Source organism: Clarias gariepinus, chromosome 5 (genome assembly GCF_024256425.1).
Source record: "Clarias gariepinus isolate MV-2021 ecotype Netherlands chromosome 5, CGAR_prim_01v2, whole genome shotgun sequence".
NCBI lineage: Eukaryota > Metazoa > Chordata > Actinopteri > Siluriformes > Clariidae > Clarias > Clarias gariepinus.
In genome coordinates, this window is record NC_071104.1 from 9,684,608 (window position 1) to 9,707,667 (window position 23,060).

Here is a 23,060-nt window from a genome sequence, read left to right on the forward strand (position 1 = left end):
CAAGCACGCACGTGCGCCAGTGGACGACGGGACATAGAGGAAGAGGTAAATATGAATTTAGAGCGTTGTCGTTAGCACGACTTTACCTTGTCGTTTTCTCATATTAGACACTGTATTGTAGAGAGTCGTCTCCGACTCCGTCTGTGAGCAGTTCTTTTGTAAATATTACTTCAGAAATGTGTGTGTGCGTAGTGTAGTGAACGGTAACTAGCCTTACGAGCTAATTTTAACGGTTTAACGTCAAACCTGTGGCTGAGTGACAGTGTGCGTGCGTGCGTGCGCGCGCTTGTTTAGAAATGCACTACAGTAAAGAACCTGCAGTAGCTCATACATGTTAAGGTGTGTGTGTATTGTATGTATGTATGTATGTATGTATGTGTGTGTGTATGTATGTATGTATGTATGTATGTGTGTGTGATATTTGCAGACATTCAGACTTGCTAAACAGGCAACTTTATATAACAAACAAACAATAAGGTCACCGTTTGCAAATATGCACACTGACGTCACCAGTTTTTTTATTTATTGTATATGTCAGTGGTGTGTAAACTTTTTCTCAAATGGGGAAAAAACCCGAGGGTGTAATATTTTATATTACAAGCAGCGTGTATAATTTCTATTTAAATTATATCATATTTTCTGAACTTTTGTAAATATTGCACATTTCCAGCACATTTCTTTTAATTATAGAAATAAAAAAAATCCTAATTTTTACATTTTTACAATAAAAGTTAAAACACTGTTAAAATGTAAATAAAATAAATATAATTTACAATGTTTACAGCCTAAATTGTAATTTCCATCCTATTTAAAAAATAATTTTTATAATTAATAAAAGTAGACAATATATAAAATAGAACAATTATAACAAGATAATGTAACAATATTTACAGGCTCATTAAAAATTTTTTTTTTTGAAAATCAGAAATTTGAAAAATGATATAAAATGTTTCTAACAATTATATTTATAACAATATAATATAAGAATTATAACTGCATTTTCCGCTTAAATAATTGTAAAAAAAAAATTATTCAAATTATATTATAATATTTACAGGATAAAAAAAATCATAATCCTAAAAATATTTTTTTTTAAAAAATTTTTAATTATAAAAATATTATTTTAAGATGTAAACACTATAAATTTCCAGCCAAATTTTTAAAACTTTTTTAAACTTTTTTTTAAAAACATTTTATTCTTATTTTAATTTTATTAAAAAATTATACTTTAATCCCACTTAAATTTTTTATTTGAATTGTACTCTCCAGTAAAATGTATTTAATTCTTTTATGTCACTCGCAGTCATATAAGCATTTTTAACTGCATATAATATTTTGTATGTTTGTGTATGTTACAAATAAAATTTAAATGTGATTTATAATTTTTATCAATACTTATAATATTTATGTTAGTAATGTTATATTTATAATAGACAAGCGTAGCCAGGTCCATAAATTTGTCTAGTAAAGTACAATCACTGAAAAGTATAGTACTCTAGTAAAGTATTATACTTTCCAAGAGTATAAAGATTATTTATTATTATTTATATTTATATAATATTTATTATATTATTTATTATTATGTATAATCACTGGAGGTGAATCAAAACGTGCTTTCGTTTAAAAGTATTTACACCCAAATCTGTTGAATGGTGTAAGAACACTTACACAGCACTTTGTACAGCACTTTGCACTTTTTTATATGTGGCCTGCCTGATTTTAAGGTCACATCCGATTCCTCCATTTGGGAATGTAGATTATAAAGATACTGAAACCAATAGAAAAGCCTGTGCTTGGCTAAAAGAGCAAAAATGTTCCATTCCTTAACTACAGTAGCATCAAGGAGCTCTCACACATGCTGAAACTCACTGTTCCTGTCCTGCAGTACTCACTCCTTACAACATGCAGCACATTTAACAAGGCCGCGTCTATGAATGACAAATCAAAACTCTGCACCAAGCATTTTTATATATAAACACACACACCAGTCACTTTGTATTTGGTGAACCAATCATGGCTAATTATTTGTAAGCAGTGAGGCTTAGTGTCTCTTTATAAATATAAGAATTTCTGCATTAAGAGACAGTTTATTCCTCCTATCATTAAGAACGTGTGCAGTCATGTTGAATAGTCCTCGCCATCAGCCAGCACGCAGGGAGCGGTAAGGTAAACCCAGGCTGCCTCGGCCACTATTATCTTTCTGCATTATAATGTTTGTGATTTTAGGGTTTTTACTGTCTGCAGAGTAAGGCTCAAGCTTTTCGAGGGCTTTTGCTATAAGTGGTTAAGTGAGGGTCGATTTACAAGGTTTAGCTGATGTCTTTGTGGATAACTTTTTATACTCAAATTATTCACGCTGCATTTGTTCTTAACCCACAAATAAACTTTTGGCAGATACCTCCCCCAACCACATTGATGTGGCTGTTGACTCATGCATTTTGCGTCACCACAATATTAGCCAAAAATAGTCAGTCGAGAAACAACTGATCTGTAAAAGTGACGATCGTTCGATTCCGATCGGTGGCCAATTGATCTGAGAACCTCTTGCTAAAATCAACTTGAACTTCTACGTAAAGTTTTTTTTTTTTTTTTTTAAATACACTGACACTGATCTGAGATAATGAATAAATAAACTTGGTAAGCTCTGTTCAAAAGAGCACTAAAAAGGCAGTTTTAATTTACTTTCATGCTTTGGATTGGCTCACATTTGATGTCAGTAAAGATTTATCCAATCAGAATAATTGTAACCAGTTGTAGTGCAGAGTGGATCTCTCTGTCATGATCATGAGAATTGGTTTGAATGAAGCTGTAAAGAGCGTATGACTGAAAGCTGGAAAATACCTGAAAAAGGCTTATGATTTGTTTTAAGTAATGCCTTATGATATTAAATTCTTTAATAAGTGCATCATTTTGTGTTTCTTATGGCTCAAAAAATATTTTTGTTTGGAAATAAGATTCTTCTGTTACATTTTTTTTTGTAGACATGAGTAAATATCATCTCTGTTCTCAAAGTAAAGTAGGCCTCTCCAAACCAGTACCAGCTACCAACTCTAATTCTCTCATATAATCCCGTCATAACTAAAAGGCTTTTACAATAAATTCTAGGAGTCAATCTAAATCGTCAAGGCACAATTCGGAAGTAGTCTTGGATGCTCTCTCTTGTCGTACACTCGAAAATTAACACTGTATTCTGCATTATGTAAATTGAAAGTGGGCACGGACCTGTGTACGTTTCTCACTGTTACTCATACTGTGATAAACAATGTGACCTGAAGGCTGGGGTGCATCAAAGGAAGCAACAGTCATCCAGACTGGCTCTTAAAAAAAAAAATGTGTTTGATCCGCAAGTTATTAAGCGTCATATTTCAGGTGCGTGGATTGTGCGCGCCTGGCTTGTAAAGTCTTTAAAAAACATTTGCACCATTCAAACGTTTTACTGTGGTTAAGAGTCTCATTACAATACTGTGTTTGAAGTCCGTAAATGTCAATCGGGTTTTACGCCTTCATTCATGAGAAGTTTCATCACTGTCCCTGGTTTGACTTGAAGGCACTTTAGGTGCATTAAAATATTTACGATCTGGATCTATGGAAGCATTTTTTTTTTTTTCTTTTTTGGACACCATTTTAAAAAAGGGGGAACACAAAAAAGTGCCTACAATATCAGTCAGCAATTAATAATAATTTTTGTTTTCCTAAATGGCTCGAATGTGTGTGAATGAGTGGATTAGGACAGTGCCCAAAATGTACCCTGCTCATTTCCCCAAGTCAGCTGGGATCGGCTCCAGGCTTCTAGTGACCTTGTACAGTCCTGCCTGTGTAGAGAGTGAATGATCATTGCATTGTCCTAACATATCAGGTACCCAAGTTGCAAGTTGTATACATAAATGACAGTACATTTTATGAGAACTTAATGACTAAACATTTACTCATGGCATGAACCACGTGCATGATTATGTGTTTGGCTATAGGGCAGCGTGAAAGAGTGATATCAAGAACCCATTCAGTGAAAGTCTGTTCAATGACGGAAACATAAGTAAATTCAGAGTAATTGAAGTTGATTCCAAGCACGAAAATCTAAAATTTGATTTGCGTACTGTAAGTACATGGCAAGTTTCATAAATTTAGCACAGAAAGATTTTATTTAGTGAATTAATCAGTGGATATTTACTGTATTTTGAGATATATTTGTCTGGTCAGAATTGAGCAATAAGGTTTAATATTGCAGGAAATTCCTTTGCAGATCGAGGATAAAACGTGCAGAATGTCGTCACTTCGTGTTAGTTCGAGTATCCGGTTCAGCATGAGCTGTAGTTTTTTTTTTTTTAACATAAAAAAACAAACAATGGATAACTTGATCGCAGTAGGGCTGAAACGATTCCTTAAGTATTTTGATTATAAAAAATGACCGAGGCATAATTAATTGCCTCAAGGCTTCTTTTAATTGTGGAAAGCCCCTTTAAATTAAATTAAATTAATTAAATTTAAAAGCTTGCATTATGTTTTTGCGCAATTATTTATTTTTCGTGACACAGCGCACTTCTGGATGCAAGCCGCCAGTCAACACAGACGAAGAAGAAGCGCTTGCGTCACTCAAAAAAGCGAAAGGGGACGCAAACAGTTAGCTATTTATTAATTTAAGGGAACGTTCTGTTGCAGGCTGCAAAATGGAAAGGGAGCGATAAAAATATCAGCGAGCCAAGAGAAGAAGAAAGCAGCAAGAGAAACTGACAGAACTTGTCAGTTAAGGCTTATGTTATGCCTGAGTTGTAAATTTAGAAACTTTTCGTTCTGAGGGTTAAATTTCACAGCAAAAACGATTTTTGTATAATGATTCATTTATTGTGCACCTTAGTTTTTTTATACTTAAAGTCATTTGAAATTCCTTTATTTTTTTTTAAGTTTTTGCATCTGAGAAAAGGCTTTAAAATAAGAATGTATGGCTCTGTAATCTCAGTCACGTTTAAGCTATTCCTTGTATTGTGAATATTGAAAATGTTTATTTTTGATAAAATGCTGTATGCATTTAAAAAATAAAAGTTGATATTTTTCTAAAAAGAAAACCAATTAATCTTTGTTTCTCTTATATATTTTACATTGCTGTTTAATTAAGCAAAACTAAATTTCATCCGATCACTCGATTAGTTGATGAAATTTTTGATCAATTAATCGAGTAGTAGAATTTAGTAGAATACGCGCTCAATTACTAAAATATTTGATAGCTACAGCTCTAGATACTAGTTACTCGTTAAATTTAATTAAGCATAGTTAAAAAAGAGGTGGTGTTGGTTTATGCTGCAAAAAATTTAATAATGTTAAAATATTTTTGTTTGGTATTTGATTGCGTAATTAAATTTTTTTTATCAACTGGTTAGCAAAATAATCTTTAAGTTGTACAATATGTTTGTAAACTTTCCAACAGTTACTGTAAAGCTTATGCTGTTTTTTTTGTTTTTAACAGTACTGTAAAATTCTTGAGCCACCCGTCATTTCTTCATATAAAATGTTTTTTTGCGACAAGCTGCAACATGTCTAAAGTTATATAAACAAACCAGTTTTTTAAATTGTATCAACCTCAGCAGCAACCTCATTTCCCCTCTTGGAAACCCACTTAAGCATGAAGTCATAATCTGCACCAGTGTTTTCCTGGTTCATGTCTTAAGTTAGATATTTTTTCTTTTTAATCTTTTTTAATGATTAAAATTTCTCTGGGTGGCTTAAGAAACAAAAAAACATTCATCTGAAACTGCTCAGAAAATAAAGAAAGCCTGGAGAACTATTCCTCAAGACTGCATTAAAAATACAAGAAAGTCTGGCTGTTTAGAAAGCAAAATATAAAGCAATGACTTTTGCTCGATACAGCATTAGCGCACTATGTAGGTTGTGAAGACGAGTCAGTGTATTAATACATGTACTGGAAGAAATGAACAAGACCGATAAATATCAGTAGCAAAACATTACTGTGGGATGGCTACACTTAACGTGTCATTAAATGGTGTTAAAAAATACTTTTCCTATTAAACATTTGAATTTCACAGATTAACTTGGTTTCAGATTATGTGGTCTACCTCCTTACCTTCCCTTTCTTGATAGAATGTTATTTTGAATGTAATATTATTATATTATTGTGCCTCAGTGCACAAAGTGTCCAAAGAGTTATGAACCAGTGGGTTGAGTAAAATCAGTGATAATGTGTCTTGGTGAAACTGTAGAAAAGGAAGTATGTGGTAAATACCAAATACAGTGGAACCTCGGATTACGAGCATAATTTGTTCCAGAAGCGGGCTTGTATTCCAAAACACTCGTAAACCAAATTTAATTTTCCCATAAGAAATAATGAAAACTCATTATTCGTTCCACAGCCTCTAAAAAATAAATACATAAAAATAATAAACACAAAATATAAAGTAAAAATAAAACAAATTAACCTGCACTTTACCTTTAAAAAAAGTTAAAATAAATCCCAACAGATATGTGTTTTCGTTTGTGTGCGCAGGCACTGTGTATGTGTGCGTGTGAAGCTAAAGTAAGGAGCCCCTCCCCTTTTCCCCCTTTCTCCACTCTTCTCACACACACAACGCACATGCGCACACACACAACGAAAACACTGGTTTAGCGGAAAAATAAACAAGAAATATCTCTAATGACACTTGATTGAGCGACACACTAACGGAATTACTGCTGTAAAGTAAAAATAAAACAAATTAACATGCACTTTACCTTTAAAAAGAATTGCGACAGAGCAGTGTTTCTGTGTAAAGCAAAGAGAGTGTGTGTTTGTGTTTGTGAAGGCGAAAGTACCACACCAGTTCCAACATGACTGCGCATCAGTACACAAAGCAAAGTCCAAAGACATTGATGAGCGACTTTGGTGTGGAAGAACTTGACTGGCCTGCACAGAGTCCTGACCTCAACCCAATAGAACATCTTTGGGATGAATTAGAGCGGAGAGCCAGGCCTTCTCGTCCAATATCAGTGTCTGACCTCACAAATGCGCTTTCGTAAGAACGGTCAAAAATTCCCAAAAAAACACTCCTAAACCCTGTGAAAAGCCGTCTCTGAAGAGTTGAAGCTATTATAGCTGAAACATCATATTAAACCCTATGGCTTAAGAATTGGATGTTACTCAAGTTTATTTGCATGTGCAGGCAGAAGAGTGAATACTTTTGGTAATATAGTGTTTGTTTGGCTTCGTAAGCCACCTTGACGAAAAGATACTGATCATAATACTTAAAGGGCATTTTGATGATGAATGTGGTTAAACAGAAAACAAAAAGCGGTCCTGTGTTTTTAATAATAAATATACAGAAATTAAATGATTTAATCTAAATCAGTGAACAAATAGGTAGAAACAGCAATTTGAACAATCAAAATACAGTTTTTAAGCTTCTTTAAAAATTAAGTGTAGCACATTAAGTTAATAAATTACTAACTAAATATAATATTATTTCTGTTTATGAATATATTAATATTTGTTTTTTCTAAATATATTAATAGTTCTGTTTTTATTTCCATATTTTTAAGATTTTACAAATTCAGCCCTTTTATAGAGATTAACTGGTTGTGTGTTTATTGTAGCACTGCTCTACAATTCACAGTTTTTCAACCTTCTTGTAGTTAACCACTACAATTAATATTAATTATGTAAGTTATCTCATCATGTTGTTTTGAGCAGTTAAATTTTGAAGAATCGCTGACACACCAGTTGTAGTGCTACGTGTCATTATTTCAGCAGGCTGTTGTTAAGGTCATGGGCATGCTCACTTTTTTGTTTCCTGTGACATTTACACTAAACAGCAAATGAACAACATGGCAACAATGCTGCACTGCAGACTCATGCATGCTGTTCATCTTGCGTTATTCCACTCATGGCGGTGCTTATGCTCAGTTGTTAGTGGTGCCTCGTTAATGCACAGCATTAATGCCTTTTTGGAGCTTGTGGAGTTTATAGAGTAATTGATTCCGGTTTGATAACATCGATCATAATACTTGCCATGCACAACATTACTGGTTGCTGTTTTAGATGATTTTTATGATTTAGCATGATTGCAAGATATGATAAAAAAAAAAAAAAAAAAAAAAAAAAAAAAATATATATATATATATATATATATATATATATGCAGTGTATATTATAAATTCTATAAATTTTGAGATAATCACTAAAGTTAGAGCTGATTGCTATGATGATGTATATGAAATTGTAACTGTTGTTAAATTTGGAATACAAGCTAATGACTTTCTATTTAAAATACAATTCAAGTCCAATACGTATATTTACTTTTAAAAATATGTTTATAATAACTAGACGTGCCTGTCCACTTAGTTTTCATGGAATTTAATCGCACACTCAAAAGTGCGTTAAACAAAATGTACAGCGGCATCTGTCGAATTTTGGAACGAACTAAACATTTTTGTGTTACCGTAAAGTGTTGCGGAATAAAGATGTGAGATCGCGTTTATTAAGCAGATTTTAACTGCACACTCATAAGCATGTATTAAAAAAGTACAGTACCATCTGTTGAATTTTGAGATGAACTAATGATTTTTTTCAAGGCTGATTTATTTTATTTATTTATTTTTATATATAAGAGGTTTTTCATTTAAAATATAAATGAGCATTTCTTCTCTTCCCGTGGGACGATTGCGATGAAACAAAGCCTATATGTTACCTTAAGCTCAGGCCAAATACACCTGTGAAAAAAAATTCCAAAAACCATCTTGACATCCACGTGAGTTTGCAGGTTCCCAGGATTGGTTAGGGTTGCTTTGATCGATGTGAGGGTGCTCGATTGGTATGAAACCGGCCTATATGTGAGGCGACTCGAATAGTCTGATGATTCTGGTCACCACTGATTGCTTGGTGCATCCTTAATTGATATTAATTGTTTAATTTTTCAACGTTTTTCATTTCACTGAAGCAGTTCTTGTAGTAGAGTTGGTGTTCATCATCAACAGATAGTGTAGGTCTTATGTTTCTCAGGAATTTTGTTTTTACTTCAAGTTAAAACCGAAGATAAAAGAAAAGAAAAACACTTCACTTTTGCAGAGAGCACTATTTTACTTAAGCTAGCTAGCTAGCTAGTTAGCCTGCTATCCAACATGCTTCATAGTAGAGATGGAGGAAAATTTATTCATCTGGATGTGTCTTGATTCTTAAGGACAATTCATGTATTCACACTGCATCCAAAATGATTTTTTTTAAAGTAATTATTGAATTTATATAGGTATGCATTTGAGGTGGTGAAATGATGCTGTTCCTCTACATGTTGTCAGGCATCACTACGTCCCATGAGGTTTGTAATTAATTGTAATGTTTGTTTAGATTTGTAGTGAAGTCTGGGAAGAAATGTGTAGAATCAGGATACATATACAGTTGTGATACTTACGGAATCGCAATACACATTGAATCCGTACCTACTGTAGGTATCGTGTGCCTGCATTACCCAAACAAAAAGTCTCCTTTTTGCAGGACTCTGCAGCAACCTTTGTTTCTGCAAATCCAGATTGAGAATGTGCGTAAACGATGTAAACACTGTCTACAGCACGGCGCCACACACACACTTCGAACACTTACATCACAAATCAAAGTAAATCAACACTATAATAGTGTGTGTTAGTTTCTTTTAGGTGAAATCAACTCACAGATGACAACCAGATGGTAATGTTCATCTTTTCATTTTAGTTCTGTATATTTTTTGCGTATAATGTAATATATAAAGCAGTAGCCGATATTATAATCATAACACGGTCCATGAAATGTCCTCTAGTAGGATAGGATATGATTATTTTATGATGTCACTGACCCTTTTGAGACCATGGCAACAGTAGCACCAATATTTAGGTGTTCATTTATTTAATTATTAGTGGTGTGTGTGTTTTTTTTTTCCCCTCCACATCAGTACAAGCGGCTTTTAGCTTAGAGGTTGTTTTGTGATTTGCCAATCGTAGTTATGACGCTTAGATATTTTAATGTGATCAAAAACAGATCGTTAGTGTTAGATTATTAGACATATTTGTGTTTTATGACCTTTTATATATATATATATATATATATATAGAGAGAGAGAGAGAGAGAGAGCAGCATTTTTCTCAGCCCATACTTTAGTGTGGTTTGATCAAATCAGATTGGATTTCCTGAATTTACCCGTCACTGCCGAACACGCCTGGCTTTCCCGCGAGTGTGTAGTGATTAGCACGTCCGCGTTAGTCTGTAATTACAGCTCCTCTCTCCTTCAATAGCTCCTCACTGATGATTAGCGTTCACACAAAGCCTCTGATGTAGCGAACTCGCGTCTTCTATTTAATGGACGAAAAGTCACTTTTCTCGGCACTCCGCTCCGTTCAAGAGCTTAATCCGTGGAAAATGTGAGCTTTTCCGTGCTCTTATAATGCGAGATCAAAAGAGTTTGGAAACGCACCGTGCGCCCTTCCTACAGCGTATTGAACCCGACAGAAATGTCAGCGTCAGTCTGAATGTGAGGGGTTTCAGGAACAAATTACTCAATGCTTTTTTTTCTTTCTTTTTTTCTTTTAAACCGGGTTTACAGTACTGTTTTAGCTGATTGAGATGCCACTCAACAGAGCTTGTGGTTGAAGGCATGACGTCTCAGCAGCATTCATTAAACCAGTGCATGTAACCTCACGTCACTGTCGTAGAAAAAGTTTTCATGACCTATTTATATCATCCTCTCAGAAGCATCGCGCATTCGCATATCGAGGATGAGGTGATGCCGAACAGTTTGACAGGAAGAGAGAAATGACTTTTGGTGAATGTAAATTATAAACCAAGGATTCGGAAAGATCACACGAAACCTTGTGAATGCTCTCGTTCTTCCACCAGGTTTGAGTAAAAAAAAAATTACCTAGACTCGTGTTTCCCCTTTCCATGCTTTTCTTTTCAGGGTCAAAAGTGTGCATAGCGTGATTCACTTGTGCACGTTACTACATAAAGAACGACAAAGTAAGACCTGAAACTGCGATGTCATGATGTCATGGATCGCAGTTTCAAGCCATGATACAAAACTTAGTGCAATGATTTGGAAAAATAACACCCTGAGAAAGCTTAATACTCAAAACAGGATTCGCAGATTTGTAAAGCAGCGCTTCTTCGCACATATACACGCATTTAGTCAGAAGTTAATCAGGTTCAACATTACACATAAAATAAATCGTTGAATGTTTGCACAGATTAGCCATAACTTTAGGACCACTTGCCTCAATTTGTGGAGGTTCTAGTTTTGTTGCTTAAACAGACCTGGAACATCAAGGCCTGGACACCACTAGATTTCTGAAGGTACGCTGTGATACCCGGGAAAAGGCAGACCCATTAAGTTGTGCAAGTTGAGGGGTAAGACCTTAATGGATCAGACTCAAGGTCTTGATTGCAGTGTAGCACAGAGCATTATCCTGCCAGCAGGGTATACTGTTTTAAATTAAGGGGTGTCCTTGGACAACAACAATGTTTAGGTAGGTGGTTCGTGTCAAATCAACACACCCTTCTTAAACAGTTTCTCTTTTAACAAAATGTTTAGCTTTTCATCATTTCCAGCAGCACAGAATAATTAGGGTAGCTCAGTGGTTAATGCGTTGGATTATGGCTCGGAAGACCCCAGGTTTAAATACCACAGCCACATAGTTGTCCCTGTTTGGCCCTGAGCAAGGCCCTTAACCCTCAACTGCTCAAGGCCCTTATTCACAAAGCCTCACAGAATTCTCTCAGAGAGCTCCTATCTTATCTTAAACAGTCCTAGCTGGGAGTCCTAGACTAAAAGGGATTTAGGAAACTTCTCACAGCAACCCTGTGGGAGGAAATTACAAAAACCTTTATCTTAGTGAGGAGGTGTGGCTGACCCTGTTGCTAGGGATGATGCAGCAATTCAAGGAATGTGATTGGTTGATAAAAAAAAAAAATCTTAAAATGCGCCCTTTGTGAAAATAGAATATATATGGTAATAGAATAGTCAATTAAATCATAATGTTTGTATATAAAAAAATCTATATTTCTGTTATAGGATAAATATCTTAGTTTATTTACCATACTGATTTTATTACTTTTAATCCATTTCAGCTTGATGGGTGCAAAATGGCTCAGCTTCTGCCAATTCACATGATTTCAGGACAGTCAATTATAGTTGCACTTTTGGATAGTTTGTAGCCAACAATTCAAGAGAGATGAAAAGAAGTAAAACAACAAGAAAACCAAATTGGACAGAAGAGCAGTGTTTATGTTAAGTGTTTGGAGAAAATTTTTTATGTTGTCCTCTGCTATAAAAACTCTTTAAAGCCTCTTAAACATCCTCTCTACTCTTAACAATTTTTACCTTAGGAGCTGTTTTTAGATCTAAAATGTTTTATGAACCATTTAAATTTTTCCCAAGATTTATTCCTAAATTTAAGGGGAAATTCTAAGAAAATGTCATAATTCTAAAAATTGTTTTAGAATATTATTCTTAGGGGCAACTTTTAGGCTTAAGAAAATTAAGACCCTGATGTGGTAAAAAAAGAGATTAAAAAAAGTCGCTCTGGATAAGGATCTGCCAAATGCTGAAATATAAATATAATTATGTGGGTTTCCAGAGTTGTAATCTAAAGTGTAAAGAGGGCTAGGCTTGACACTTTAACTGACAGGGTCACTGTCCACTAAGCTAGCTGACAAACTAATTCAACTGGTCTTCATCTTCAATCCCTATGAACTGGTGAATGACGTCACCGCCGCGCATGGCTATCACTGTGGAAATAGCAGTACTCAAGGTTTTCTAGAATGTTGCCCAGAGCACCACATTGCCATTGTCCCCTTCATAGTGCAACCTGCTGCCAATTCTTTTATAGGTAAGTGGCTCATATGCACCAGAATCCATATGAGTCAAAAGAAAATGTGATTCATCAGACCATGCCACCTTCTTTAGTTGCTTCCTGCTCCAGTTCTGATGCTCACGACTCCATTGTAGGCACTACGGGGAGTGGAAACGGGCCTGGATATCTGAATCCGTCTGCGGCTACACGACCACATATGTAACTTTAATACACCGTCTGCTCTGAACCCTTACTGTCTGACTTTTTCAACAATATGAAATACCAGTTGTGCCCATTACTTCGTTCTTATGGAATTGCTCACACAAAAATGTACAGTGCCATAAGTTGGATGTTGGAATTAACAAAAATTTGTACGTTACCGTGAAGTACCACGAAATGAAGGTGTGAGATCGCATTTATTAAGTAGATTTCAATCGCACACTCATAAGTGCATATTAAAAAAAATTGCAGCTCCATCTATTTAATATTTTTTTTGTTTTCCATGATAAAAGGGCATTTTCCATTTAAGTTTAAAATTTATTTATATTATCAAAGTATCTTTGTGAAATCCGTTCAGTAGTATTTACATGACGCGTAAACAAACAAACAAACAGATAGAGGAAAATACCAAAAACCATTCTGATGTTTTCTATTACTCATCTTATGCCCCCTCCCCAAGTATAGACACGGCAACTTTACAGTTTCATTATATGTGTATATATGTGTAGCAGAGAACATTTTTCATGTGCGTCCTGAATTATTTCACGCATAGATTTGTGAAAAAATAAACTTTGTTTTAATTCAGGACGTATTCCCACAAGAACTAAAGTACAGCTGGCAGTAACACAACTTCACCAGCTCTCTTATCTTCTTGAGCTTATTGTATTGACTTAAAACCTCAATAGTAACGGTATTTTTGATTGGTCAGTCTTGCAGTCTCCAGCCAATGAAATCGTTCCGTGCAAAGGATTATTTTTTGTTTACTTCCTCAGTTACCATCATGCCACCAAAAAAGAAATTGAAACCTAACACAAATCACCGAACAGTCACTGGTGCACTGATGCGCAGTCATGTTGAAACAGGAAGGGGCCATCCCCAAACTGTTCCCACAGTTTTTGCACAAAGAGATGAAAATAATAATTATTTGGATAATCTTCCCTGATGAAGGACATCTTTATGGACACTTGCTTTGTGCACTGGTAACTGTTCCTACAAAGTTGGGAGCATGAAATTGTCCAAAATGGTATGCTAAAGCATTAGGAGTTCCTTTCACCATTCCTATCATACTGTAGCTCTTGTATCAGGAAGCCTTGGCTGCCCATGGACCACTGTTGGTAGGTCCTGCCCACGGACCACTGTTAGTAGGTCCTGCCCGCAGCAGAGCGAGTGTTTTGAAATTGCTATGATTTAGTCATCTAGCCTTCACAATTTGGTCCGTTTCAAAGTCACTGTAATCTGTAAACTTGACCATGTTTTCTTTTTATCAGATTAACTTCACAGGTAGGTAAATATAATTAAATAATTAAAATAAATAATAATTACAAATATACTGCCTGGCCAAAATAAGCAAAATCACCTTTAGCTTTAATTACAGCACACAGTGTGATGGCCAGTTCATGTGTAAAAATTCCTCACACTCTCAGAGCCGCTGTTTCACAATTTGAGTCCTGGAATATACCTGTGCCATCAGAGAAGAAAAACTGTAAATGTATTCTCATATTGTTGCTATGTCTAGACCTGAGCTACTGAAGCAAATCCAGATCATAACACTGCCTTCAGTGGCCTGTACAGTGGCCACTATGTGTGATAGCTATGCACTCATAGAGTGCTTCCCCACTGGAATAGGGTCAATCTGGACTCATCAGACCCCAAGACCGTTTTCCATCGCTCCAAAGTCCAATTTTTATTCAAATCTTGATGCTCCCTAGCAAATTTAAGCATTTTTACTAATCAGTCTCACTAACAAGTGATTTTTCTCATGGCCGCACAGCTTTTTAGTCACAATCCTGTGAATTCTCTTCACATTGCGTGTGTAAGAAAAGGCTTTTACTTTTACTATTAAACATAGCTATGGTTTTTACTGTTGTTTTTTTTTTTTTTTTTTTTTGCATGCAACTTTACCAAGCGATCGCCATTCATTTTTTTCATTCGAGTTTTTTTTTTCTTCTTTTTTTTTTTCTTTCCCCCCGACGTCAATACTTTCAGAAAAGTTCTGTCCTGGTTTTGATAACTTGTGGAAGGGTTCTTAACCCAGTTTCAGTCATTTCAAAATCTCCTTAGTTGTTTTCTTTGCTTGGTACAGACCAATAATTTGACGCTTCTGAAATGGCAATTTTTTTTTGTTGTCCAGACAGTGTACATTTATTATTTAAAGAAAAAAAAGTGATGACTTGTATTTTATAAAATATATATATATTTTTTTACTGCTAGGTCGCACATATAACCATTATAGCAAATGTTTTACCTTTTATTAGAAAATAAATTAAACATGACAGTGTTGTTCTGTCCAAGAAAAATAATTATCAAGCTGAGAGTCGATTGTTTTCCTTAAATAAAACAGCCCAAAGTGTATTATTCCTCAAATATCGCAACAATTTAGCATCCAGAAAGTTTTTATATGTCGGAAATTTAAAAACTGGCGACATACACCCCTACAAAGTTGAATAGCATAAAATCATTCTCTCTGTATAAAAGCTCCAAACTTGTATCGATTTGTCACTCAAGTATTAGTAAATAGCATTCCTCCTGTTTAAAAGAGAATTTTCACTTTTTTTTGGTTGACCAGGCAACAACTTTAGGTCTTTTAGTCTTTCTCCACTCATTGTCTGAGCTTTCTAGCACTTGCGTCTGCAGTTACTGTCTCACCTACACTTTTATTAGAATGAGCATGTGAGAGCTGCTGTGATGGAAAATAAATCTCCCGATAACCAATCAGGAATTTAACAGTGCTGTGAAATAAAACCATTGACAATGAACTCATTATGTGAACGTGCCATACTGATATGCTCTAAACGGTTTTGGTTGTGTTTCTTGTTTTTGGTATGACCCTGATCTTTTCTTGGTTTAGCGTCACTAGTATTCAGTGTGATTTAACACATTATGTCAGAAATCTTATTATCCAGCACACAGAGGGCTTAAGAGATGTGTGTGTGTATGTGTGTGTGTATGTATGTGTGTGTGTGTATGTATGTGTGTGTGTGTGTGTGTGTGTGTGTGTGTTGTGTGTGTGCGCGCGCGCTGCTTCTCCTTATTCTTCAAGTGTAATTTTACATCTCTTCACGCAGTCTCCCTCTCCAATGCGGGGGCGTGTTTAATCAGGTCTATCGTTCAAGCTGGATTAACCCTCAAGAAAGACCATATCACTTCAGGCCTCCTCAAGCCTTATCACACTAAATTGTGGATGATGAGACACACACACAAAGAGTCCAGAAACATCTACGGATGGCTGGAGGCTGTTAAAGCGAGGTGTCAAGCGCTAGCTGGCATGCTCCAGTGCGGCATGTTTGTTATTTGACGCTCATCCCTGGTCGCCGTAATGCACACATGCTCCCGCCGAAAGGTTTAATCAGGAATGATCGGTGCAGATCATGTGATGTTCCAGGGTGTCTGTCTGCCCTGTACATTTGTGTCACCCGTGCTCTTTGTCTTGTGTTCTGGGAGTGAGATAAATTCTCTCGTTTCATTAGTGGATTAATGAGTCCTTCGTCTCCTGTCCTTCGTCTCCTTAACAAATGAAAATATGAAGAGAAGTTCTTTAGGTAGTCCTATATTCCCTCAGACCAGTTGCTCATATTTGATTTGTTTTAAAAAGATGATTGTCTAATAGTATGATAAAATAGCTCATTATCTGCTTATCACAGTCCAAGCAATTTCATCTATCCAGTCCATGTAGACATATGGCACATTTTTACAGGCGATTGTTCCTGTTTAAGGCTGTGTGACATGTTGGTGTGATGTTAATATCAGGATAAATAATGTCACAATGCATCTTTAAATTTTGACATATTCTAGATCAACTTTTTAATAGAACCGAATGAGGGTCAGGCACGTTTGCCCAAGGAGCAGTTTTTTTCCACCCCGAAACCCTTACACTACAGTATATCCTAAACCCAAACCCCCATGCTTCTATGTTTGTATTTTCTCAAATGCAGTTTTAAAAAAATTATCAAAGGTACTATTTATTAATTAAAACTGCTAATGCTGAGGCTGAACTGAAGAATGTGAGCATTATATGGTAAAAATTACAAGCTCTCCATTCATGTTTTAACTTTAAAGTAAAAATAAAAGGACGATGTGTGTTGGCATACCGATAGACTGTGAAGTGCTTTTAAATCAAGATTACTTGATCTAAAGGAAAGTACTCACCAGATCTAACACTGGAGACTTCTTCTAAAATTGTTAGACACTGTTAAACACTTTTAATAATCAAGTAATTACACAAACTGTTTGTGCTGTTTAAATGTTTAGGTTTTCACACTTTACAATGTACAGTTTGTTTGACTCATAAGAGTTTGATGTCTGATTATACTTCTTTGGGGCAACCAGAAATAACAAAAATGATCAGATCGTAATGGTTTTGGACTTTCCTACAATGTATAAATGGGTCAGAAATTCTGAGACCATGTTGAAATACTGGATACATTTTTTTTTTTGTATTTAAAATTGGAAATTAAAAAAATGATTTATAAATAAAAGCCTATAATTTTAATTATTTAATATTTATGTGATTAAGCATGTGTTCAGATGACAATCCAATGGATTTGATTATCAAGTTGTGCAAAAATCTCGAGACAATGCTTCAGGCTTGTGTGCACATTAAGGCAAAAAGTAGTCGACCCAACTACTGAGAACGTCTGAAATTTTACATTTCACTGATGTTGTGGTAGATAATTAATGATGAGAATTTTGTATTCAAAAAAGAAAAAAACATTAAAAATAAAAGCATTTTTAATAGCTCTTTCACACTTCTTGAGCTTACTGTTAATCAACAGCAAAACGGTAGTATTGTATATATAATTTTTTTATTATTAGTTTTTGGGAAAATTAAAATATGTGAAATTTATGGTTGCATGATTTGTAAAAAACTTAACTAACTAGTTAACTGATAGTTAACTATCAAATTTACAATTTTTTTTATTTAAATGTATTTATCTAGGCTAACGGCAAATACGGTACAGTTGATCTCGTTTAAGAGGATGTTAGCCAATATTAATCCCTCACTTTAAACTATGTGTATGTGAACTGTGAAAAAATATTGCTGCATTTACAGTAGCAATTTAATAATTGCATAAGTGCAACGGAAATTTCAATTTTTATGCAATTAATTGTGCAGTGTTAGGAGGAATCTGTATATACGGTAACACTTTACAAATTTAATGGAAACAGTAGAAGTTTATAAATTCTTCTTCCTGAGTTTGTAGTTATTATTAAAAACCAACAATCAAGCAAAACATAGGCTAAAACGTTAATAAGATAATATTATATAAATTGTTATAACATCTCAGGCCAGCAGGTAATAATAGAAAAGTATCATGATATCATTAATAATTTAACATATCATGTACATTAAAATTTTTATTTATATGTAACTAATTTAGTATTTTATAATTAATATGTAAGTGACATTACAAGAATTTATGGAAAGCTTATTGTTCATTAGAGAAGGGTGAAAAGGGAGTTCTAGGCAAATCACCTTTCTAGCCTATTGAATTATTTCAATTTAATACTATTTAAAAATAATTAAAACAAGTAAAACTTAAAAAATACTCGCTTTATGGTTGTTTCGTTAATTTATTTCATTGGTTTATAAATTGAATTGTTAGTCCAAATCGTTGCTTTGCCTAGTGTGTTAGCTGTTCCCATAAAATGTATGTAAACCCGCGGTTTGTTTTAGGCTGCTGATGTTGCAGATGATTAATACAGAACAAATCAACACTGTCTGCCCAGTCAGAGTCAACGGTTTTGTCCTGCTCTGATTTGTTGACCTTGTTTTTCATGTAATGTACTAACATTTTAATTATCGATTATTTCTGACGTATTGAAAGCTTCATTGGTGTGGGGGAAACTGTTCCTTGTAGTGCCAAATGTAAATATTGTGATATGTGAGAACTTTGGTCTATTGTTAAAGTACCTGTGGTATTTTTGCTTTTGTTATATTGCTCATCTTTCTTGGCCATTCAGCCCTTACGCTCTGTGTGAGGTTGAGTCAAATGAAAACCTTAAAATTACTGAAATTTGCAAATAAGAGTTCTAAAAGAGAAATGTTAAGCGCTGATACACAATTATGTAGAAAAATGATTCATGTTTGTGACACCTACACCGGTTTGCATTAAACAATGCTGGATTTAAAAAAAATAAAACAATTTAAGCTCATCTGACTCATTCTGCCATACAATATTCCATACACAGATACAGTGGCTCATTTCAAATGAATGTAAAATGCTATAGAGATGAGTCTCACAAGCGTGTTTAAATATTTAGTCTTTCTCTCCCCCTTGTGCTGTTAGACTTCGATCGAGAGTGCTTGTGTGTTAGGCAATCGTTAAAGAGAAGTTCAGAAATGATTCAGCAGCCATGGTGAGGCATGATGGTGCTGCTTTAGATCGCTTGAGTTCTGGTACCACGGGGTTTCCCTCTCGCATCACCGCGCGTGTGGGTAAGAGCTCTGACGTTAACCCCTCACTTTCCTCTCTCCATTTTGAGGTCTTAATGCTCGTTCTGTCCTACCTGTATAAGATGGAGGGCTCGAGTTTAAGGTAACTGTGTGGTTTAAGTGGGGAAAAGCCCACTAACTGCCTATCGAAATTTGGAAAACCCCGACGAATTTAGACAAAATTAAGATTTTATAATTATCCTTTTTTTTTCTGGTGTAAAGTTTTTGCTGTAGCAGACAACTCCATGAACGTTAAGTGCTGTTTATTTATAATTCTAGCTCTTTTTCTTTTCCCTAGGCTCATAGTTGTGCTTGTGTTTTTTCGGCAGACGAGAAGCATATACTTTTCTCTAAGAAAACTTTTTTTTGTTGCTTGTTTTAGGTTTAACAAGGCAAGGAAAAGTTTAAAAAAAATATTGTAGTATTTTTTTAAAATAATGTTATGTCTAGAAAATGGTATAATCATGACAATAAATTTTATATTATTTTAATTGTTTAAAAGAGAACTTTCCAGTTTTTAGTACATTTCTTAATAATCAAAATATTTACTTCTATTCCTAATAGTAATAAAACAACAACAGCAATAATAATAATAATAAAAATAATGATGGGTGAATGAGGTTCCACAGACATGAAGTCCTGGTCATACTGTTTCATTGCGCGACTGTGTATCGTCTTAATGGGCATAAATGTCACTTTTCCATGATTCATAGACTACATGTCTGTTTGTCTGATAAATATCACTGTGTCAGCATTTCATTTGCAGCTGTTGATATCATGTTTTTGACTATACACCTCATTCTGCTTTCCAGTTATGACTTAACCCTTCATTTTATATGAGCAGTAACAAGCTTCAGAAACGACTGGGAAAGTACTGCATGTAGGCGAATTCTTTTTTTTTTTCTTTTTTTTTTCTCAAATACAGAACTAAATGACATCCCACTTATTATTCCCTCATCACATTGCCTCATTACTCATTATGGTATTTCCATTAATATCAAATAAGAAGAATAATTCATTTTCCCATAATTGTTTTCCTTTTTAAATAAAAATATATATATATTGCTGATGTTCTGCTGTACTGATGCTACATCAACACGTTAGATATTAGTTTTATGATGTTTTTAATCCCCTGTCTCTGTCATCACAGGTTGAATTGGCCCCTCCGTCGCGCTGTAGATTTTAGGCATGAGCGTGCTGCTGGTCGACGCCTTTTATGGTGGCTCTCATAAGCAGCTGACGGACCTTCTTCAGGCCGGTGTAGCTGACTGTGCGGTTTATACGCTACCTGCTAAAAAGTGGCACTGGAGGGCCAGGACGGCAGCGCTGCATTTCATGCAGGCGATCCCAAGCAGCCCGCTGTACAGGTACGTAACAGGTAACAGTGAGGAAGAGTGAGGTTTCTTATTCTTTTTTTTTTTTTTTTCCTTTTTCTCATTTTATTTCTGCTCGTATTACTAAATCATGGCCATGGTTAATCATAACAGGCAAGGGGGAAAAAATTGTTGTGAATGCTTTATAGAGAGTGTAAGTAGCAGACTCGTCTCAATATCAGCTGTTAAAAGGAGATTATTGCATACAGTGAAACCTCGGAAACCTCTGAATTAGTAAATTTTGACTTAGAAAATGAACAAGTCTTGGTTTACGAGTACCGATTATCATGTATCATGGTTTTTCTCTCTCTTGTGCTGCGGAATTGTGGGTAATCTTCACCCCTGCTGGGTCTTAGTGCGCGTCTCTTACTGGTATAATCAACATCCGTGCACGCATGTACTGTTTACTATAACACTGTGACCACACAGACCCCTCCTACTTTCGCCTTCACAGACAGACAGACACACACACACACACACACACACACACACACACAGTCTTTCTTTTTGCTTTACACAGAAACACTGCTATTTTGCGATTCTTTTCAAAGGTAAAGTGCAAGATAATTTGTCTTACTGTATTTTTTCTTTACAGCAGTGATTTTGTCAGTGTCGCTTAATCAGTTGTCATTAGAAAGATTTCTTGTTTATTTTTTCGATAAAACAGTGTTTTCCTTGTGTGTGCATGTGTGTGAAAAGAGGGGAGGAAGGGTAACTGTGTAAGACGAGAAAGGGGAGAGGGGAGCTTACTTTAAATTCACACACACACATAAACAGCACCTGCGTGCACAAACAGAAACAGAAAACACTTATTTGTCAGCATTTTTTTTAAAGGTAATGTGCAGGGTAATTTGTTTTATTTTTAATGATAATATTAATAGTGATTTTTATTTATATATATCGCCTTTCCAGAGCTCAAGGACACTTTACAATGAGTAAAAAAACAGTCAACAAACTGTGACACGAAAAAAAAAAAACATGCAGAGGACAGGTGGATTCAAGTGTAACATTCGGAAAACAAGTGAGTTTAGAGTAAAGATTTAAATATGGAGATGTTGTTAACAGAACAGAGAGAGTGTGGTAGAGAGTTCCAAATTTGTGGAGTAATAACACTGAATGATCTGCCGCCCATTGAAGAGAGGCGGTACCGAGGACCAACACAGCAAAAAAAAAAAACAGAATCGGAGGAACGTAGTGAACGAGTCTTTTACTTAATATTTTGTGTTAATTATTTTTATGTATTTATTTTTTGGGCTGTGGAACAAAAAATTTGAGTTTCCATTATCTCTAATGGGAAAATTTGATTTTAAAATACAAGCCTGCTTCCAGAACGAATTATGCTCTTAATCCAAGATTCCACTGTATTTTGATGTCAGCATTGTTTTACAAAATTAAGAAAGAAAGAATAATGAGGAAAGCCTATGGAATTAGAAGGTGTGTCCAAACTTTTGACTGGCACAATTTTAGACATTTTAGCAAAATTTTGACATTTTACAAAATTTTCAGTAGTGAAAAAAAATTTAAAGAATATTTTTATATTCAATCATTATATTTGATTATGACATACATCATACATAATATTAATTATATAAATATTGCAAATTGTTAAGGACAGTAGTTTAGCTGAGGTAGAGGGAAACTTTGATCAGGACTAACGTGTGTGTGGGTGCACCCCACCTGTGGTATCATGGTCATGTTCTCAGTATTGGTCATGTTTCTGAGTTGATGCTTATTTAGTGTTGCAGCTGTGATTCACATCTTATCATGCGAGAACCTGGTGGAAACGTGTCCGGAAACTAGCAGTGCGTGCTGAGAAAGCAAACCGACAGAAAGTTACTATTGGAAACCTCGCTTTTTTACCTGGGTGAGATTATTGAAGGAAAGCAGTTCTGTAGAACTGGGTGAATTTCACGTCATTTGTGCTTCGTCTGCCCACTTGTGACACACATGTTTTTTTCTGATAATCTGTCTTTTTTTTAAATATTTTTTTAAGGAGGTGGGGCACAATCATGCTTGAAATTATGTTAAGACCCTTTCTAGGTGAAAGAAGGGTGACAGTATGAGTCATGGCCTCCGCCTAATGGTGTTGTGCACTTTGGTTGATTTCCTGTAACAGGTAAACCTTCCTGAACCTTCAATAACAATCAGTCATGCAGATATAGGACAGAATTTTGCTTTAATTGGCGATTAAAGACAATGTCACGTCACATGGTGCTGATCTTCAACTGTACAGTTTTGGTAAA

General features: G+C 35.0%; 1 protein-coding gene across 3 annotated transcripts in view; it reads left to right on the forward strand.

Annotated features, from left to right (window-relative positions):
* Positions 1–23,060, forward strand: part of gtdc1 (glycosyltransferase-like domain containing 1) — a 60,600-nt gene continuing 37,540 nt past the window's right edge. Inside the window, exons 1-2 of one of the 3 annotated variants that reach the window (XM_053495751.1) lie at positions 1–45; positions 20,595–20,811. In XM_053495751.1, the coding sequence (XP_053351726.1) occupies positions 20,633–20,811 (179 nt within the window). In that variant the 5' untranslated portion in view covers positions 1–45; positions 20,595–20,632. Of the gene's footprint in view, positions 46–20,257; positions 20,325–20,594; positions 20,812–23,060 lie in introns of those variants that run through there. The other 2 variants (XM_053495752.1, XM_053495750.1) reach the window with 2 other exon arrangements.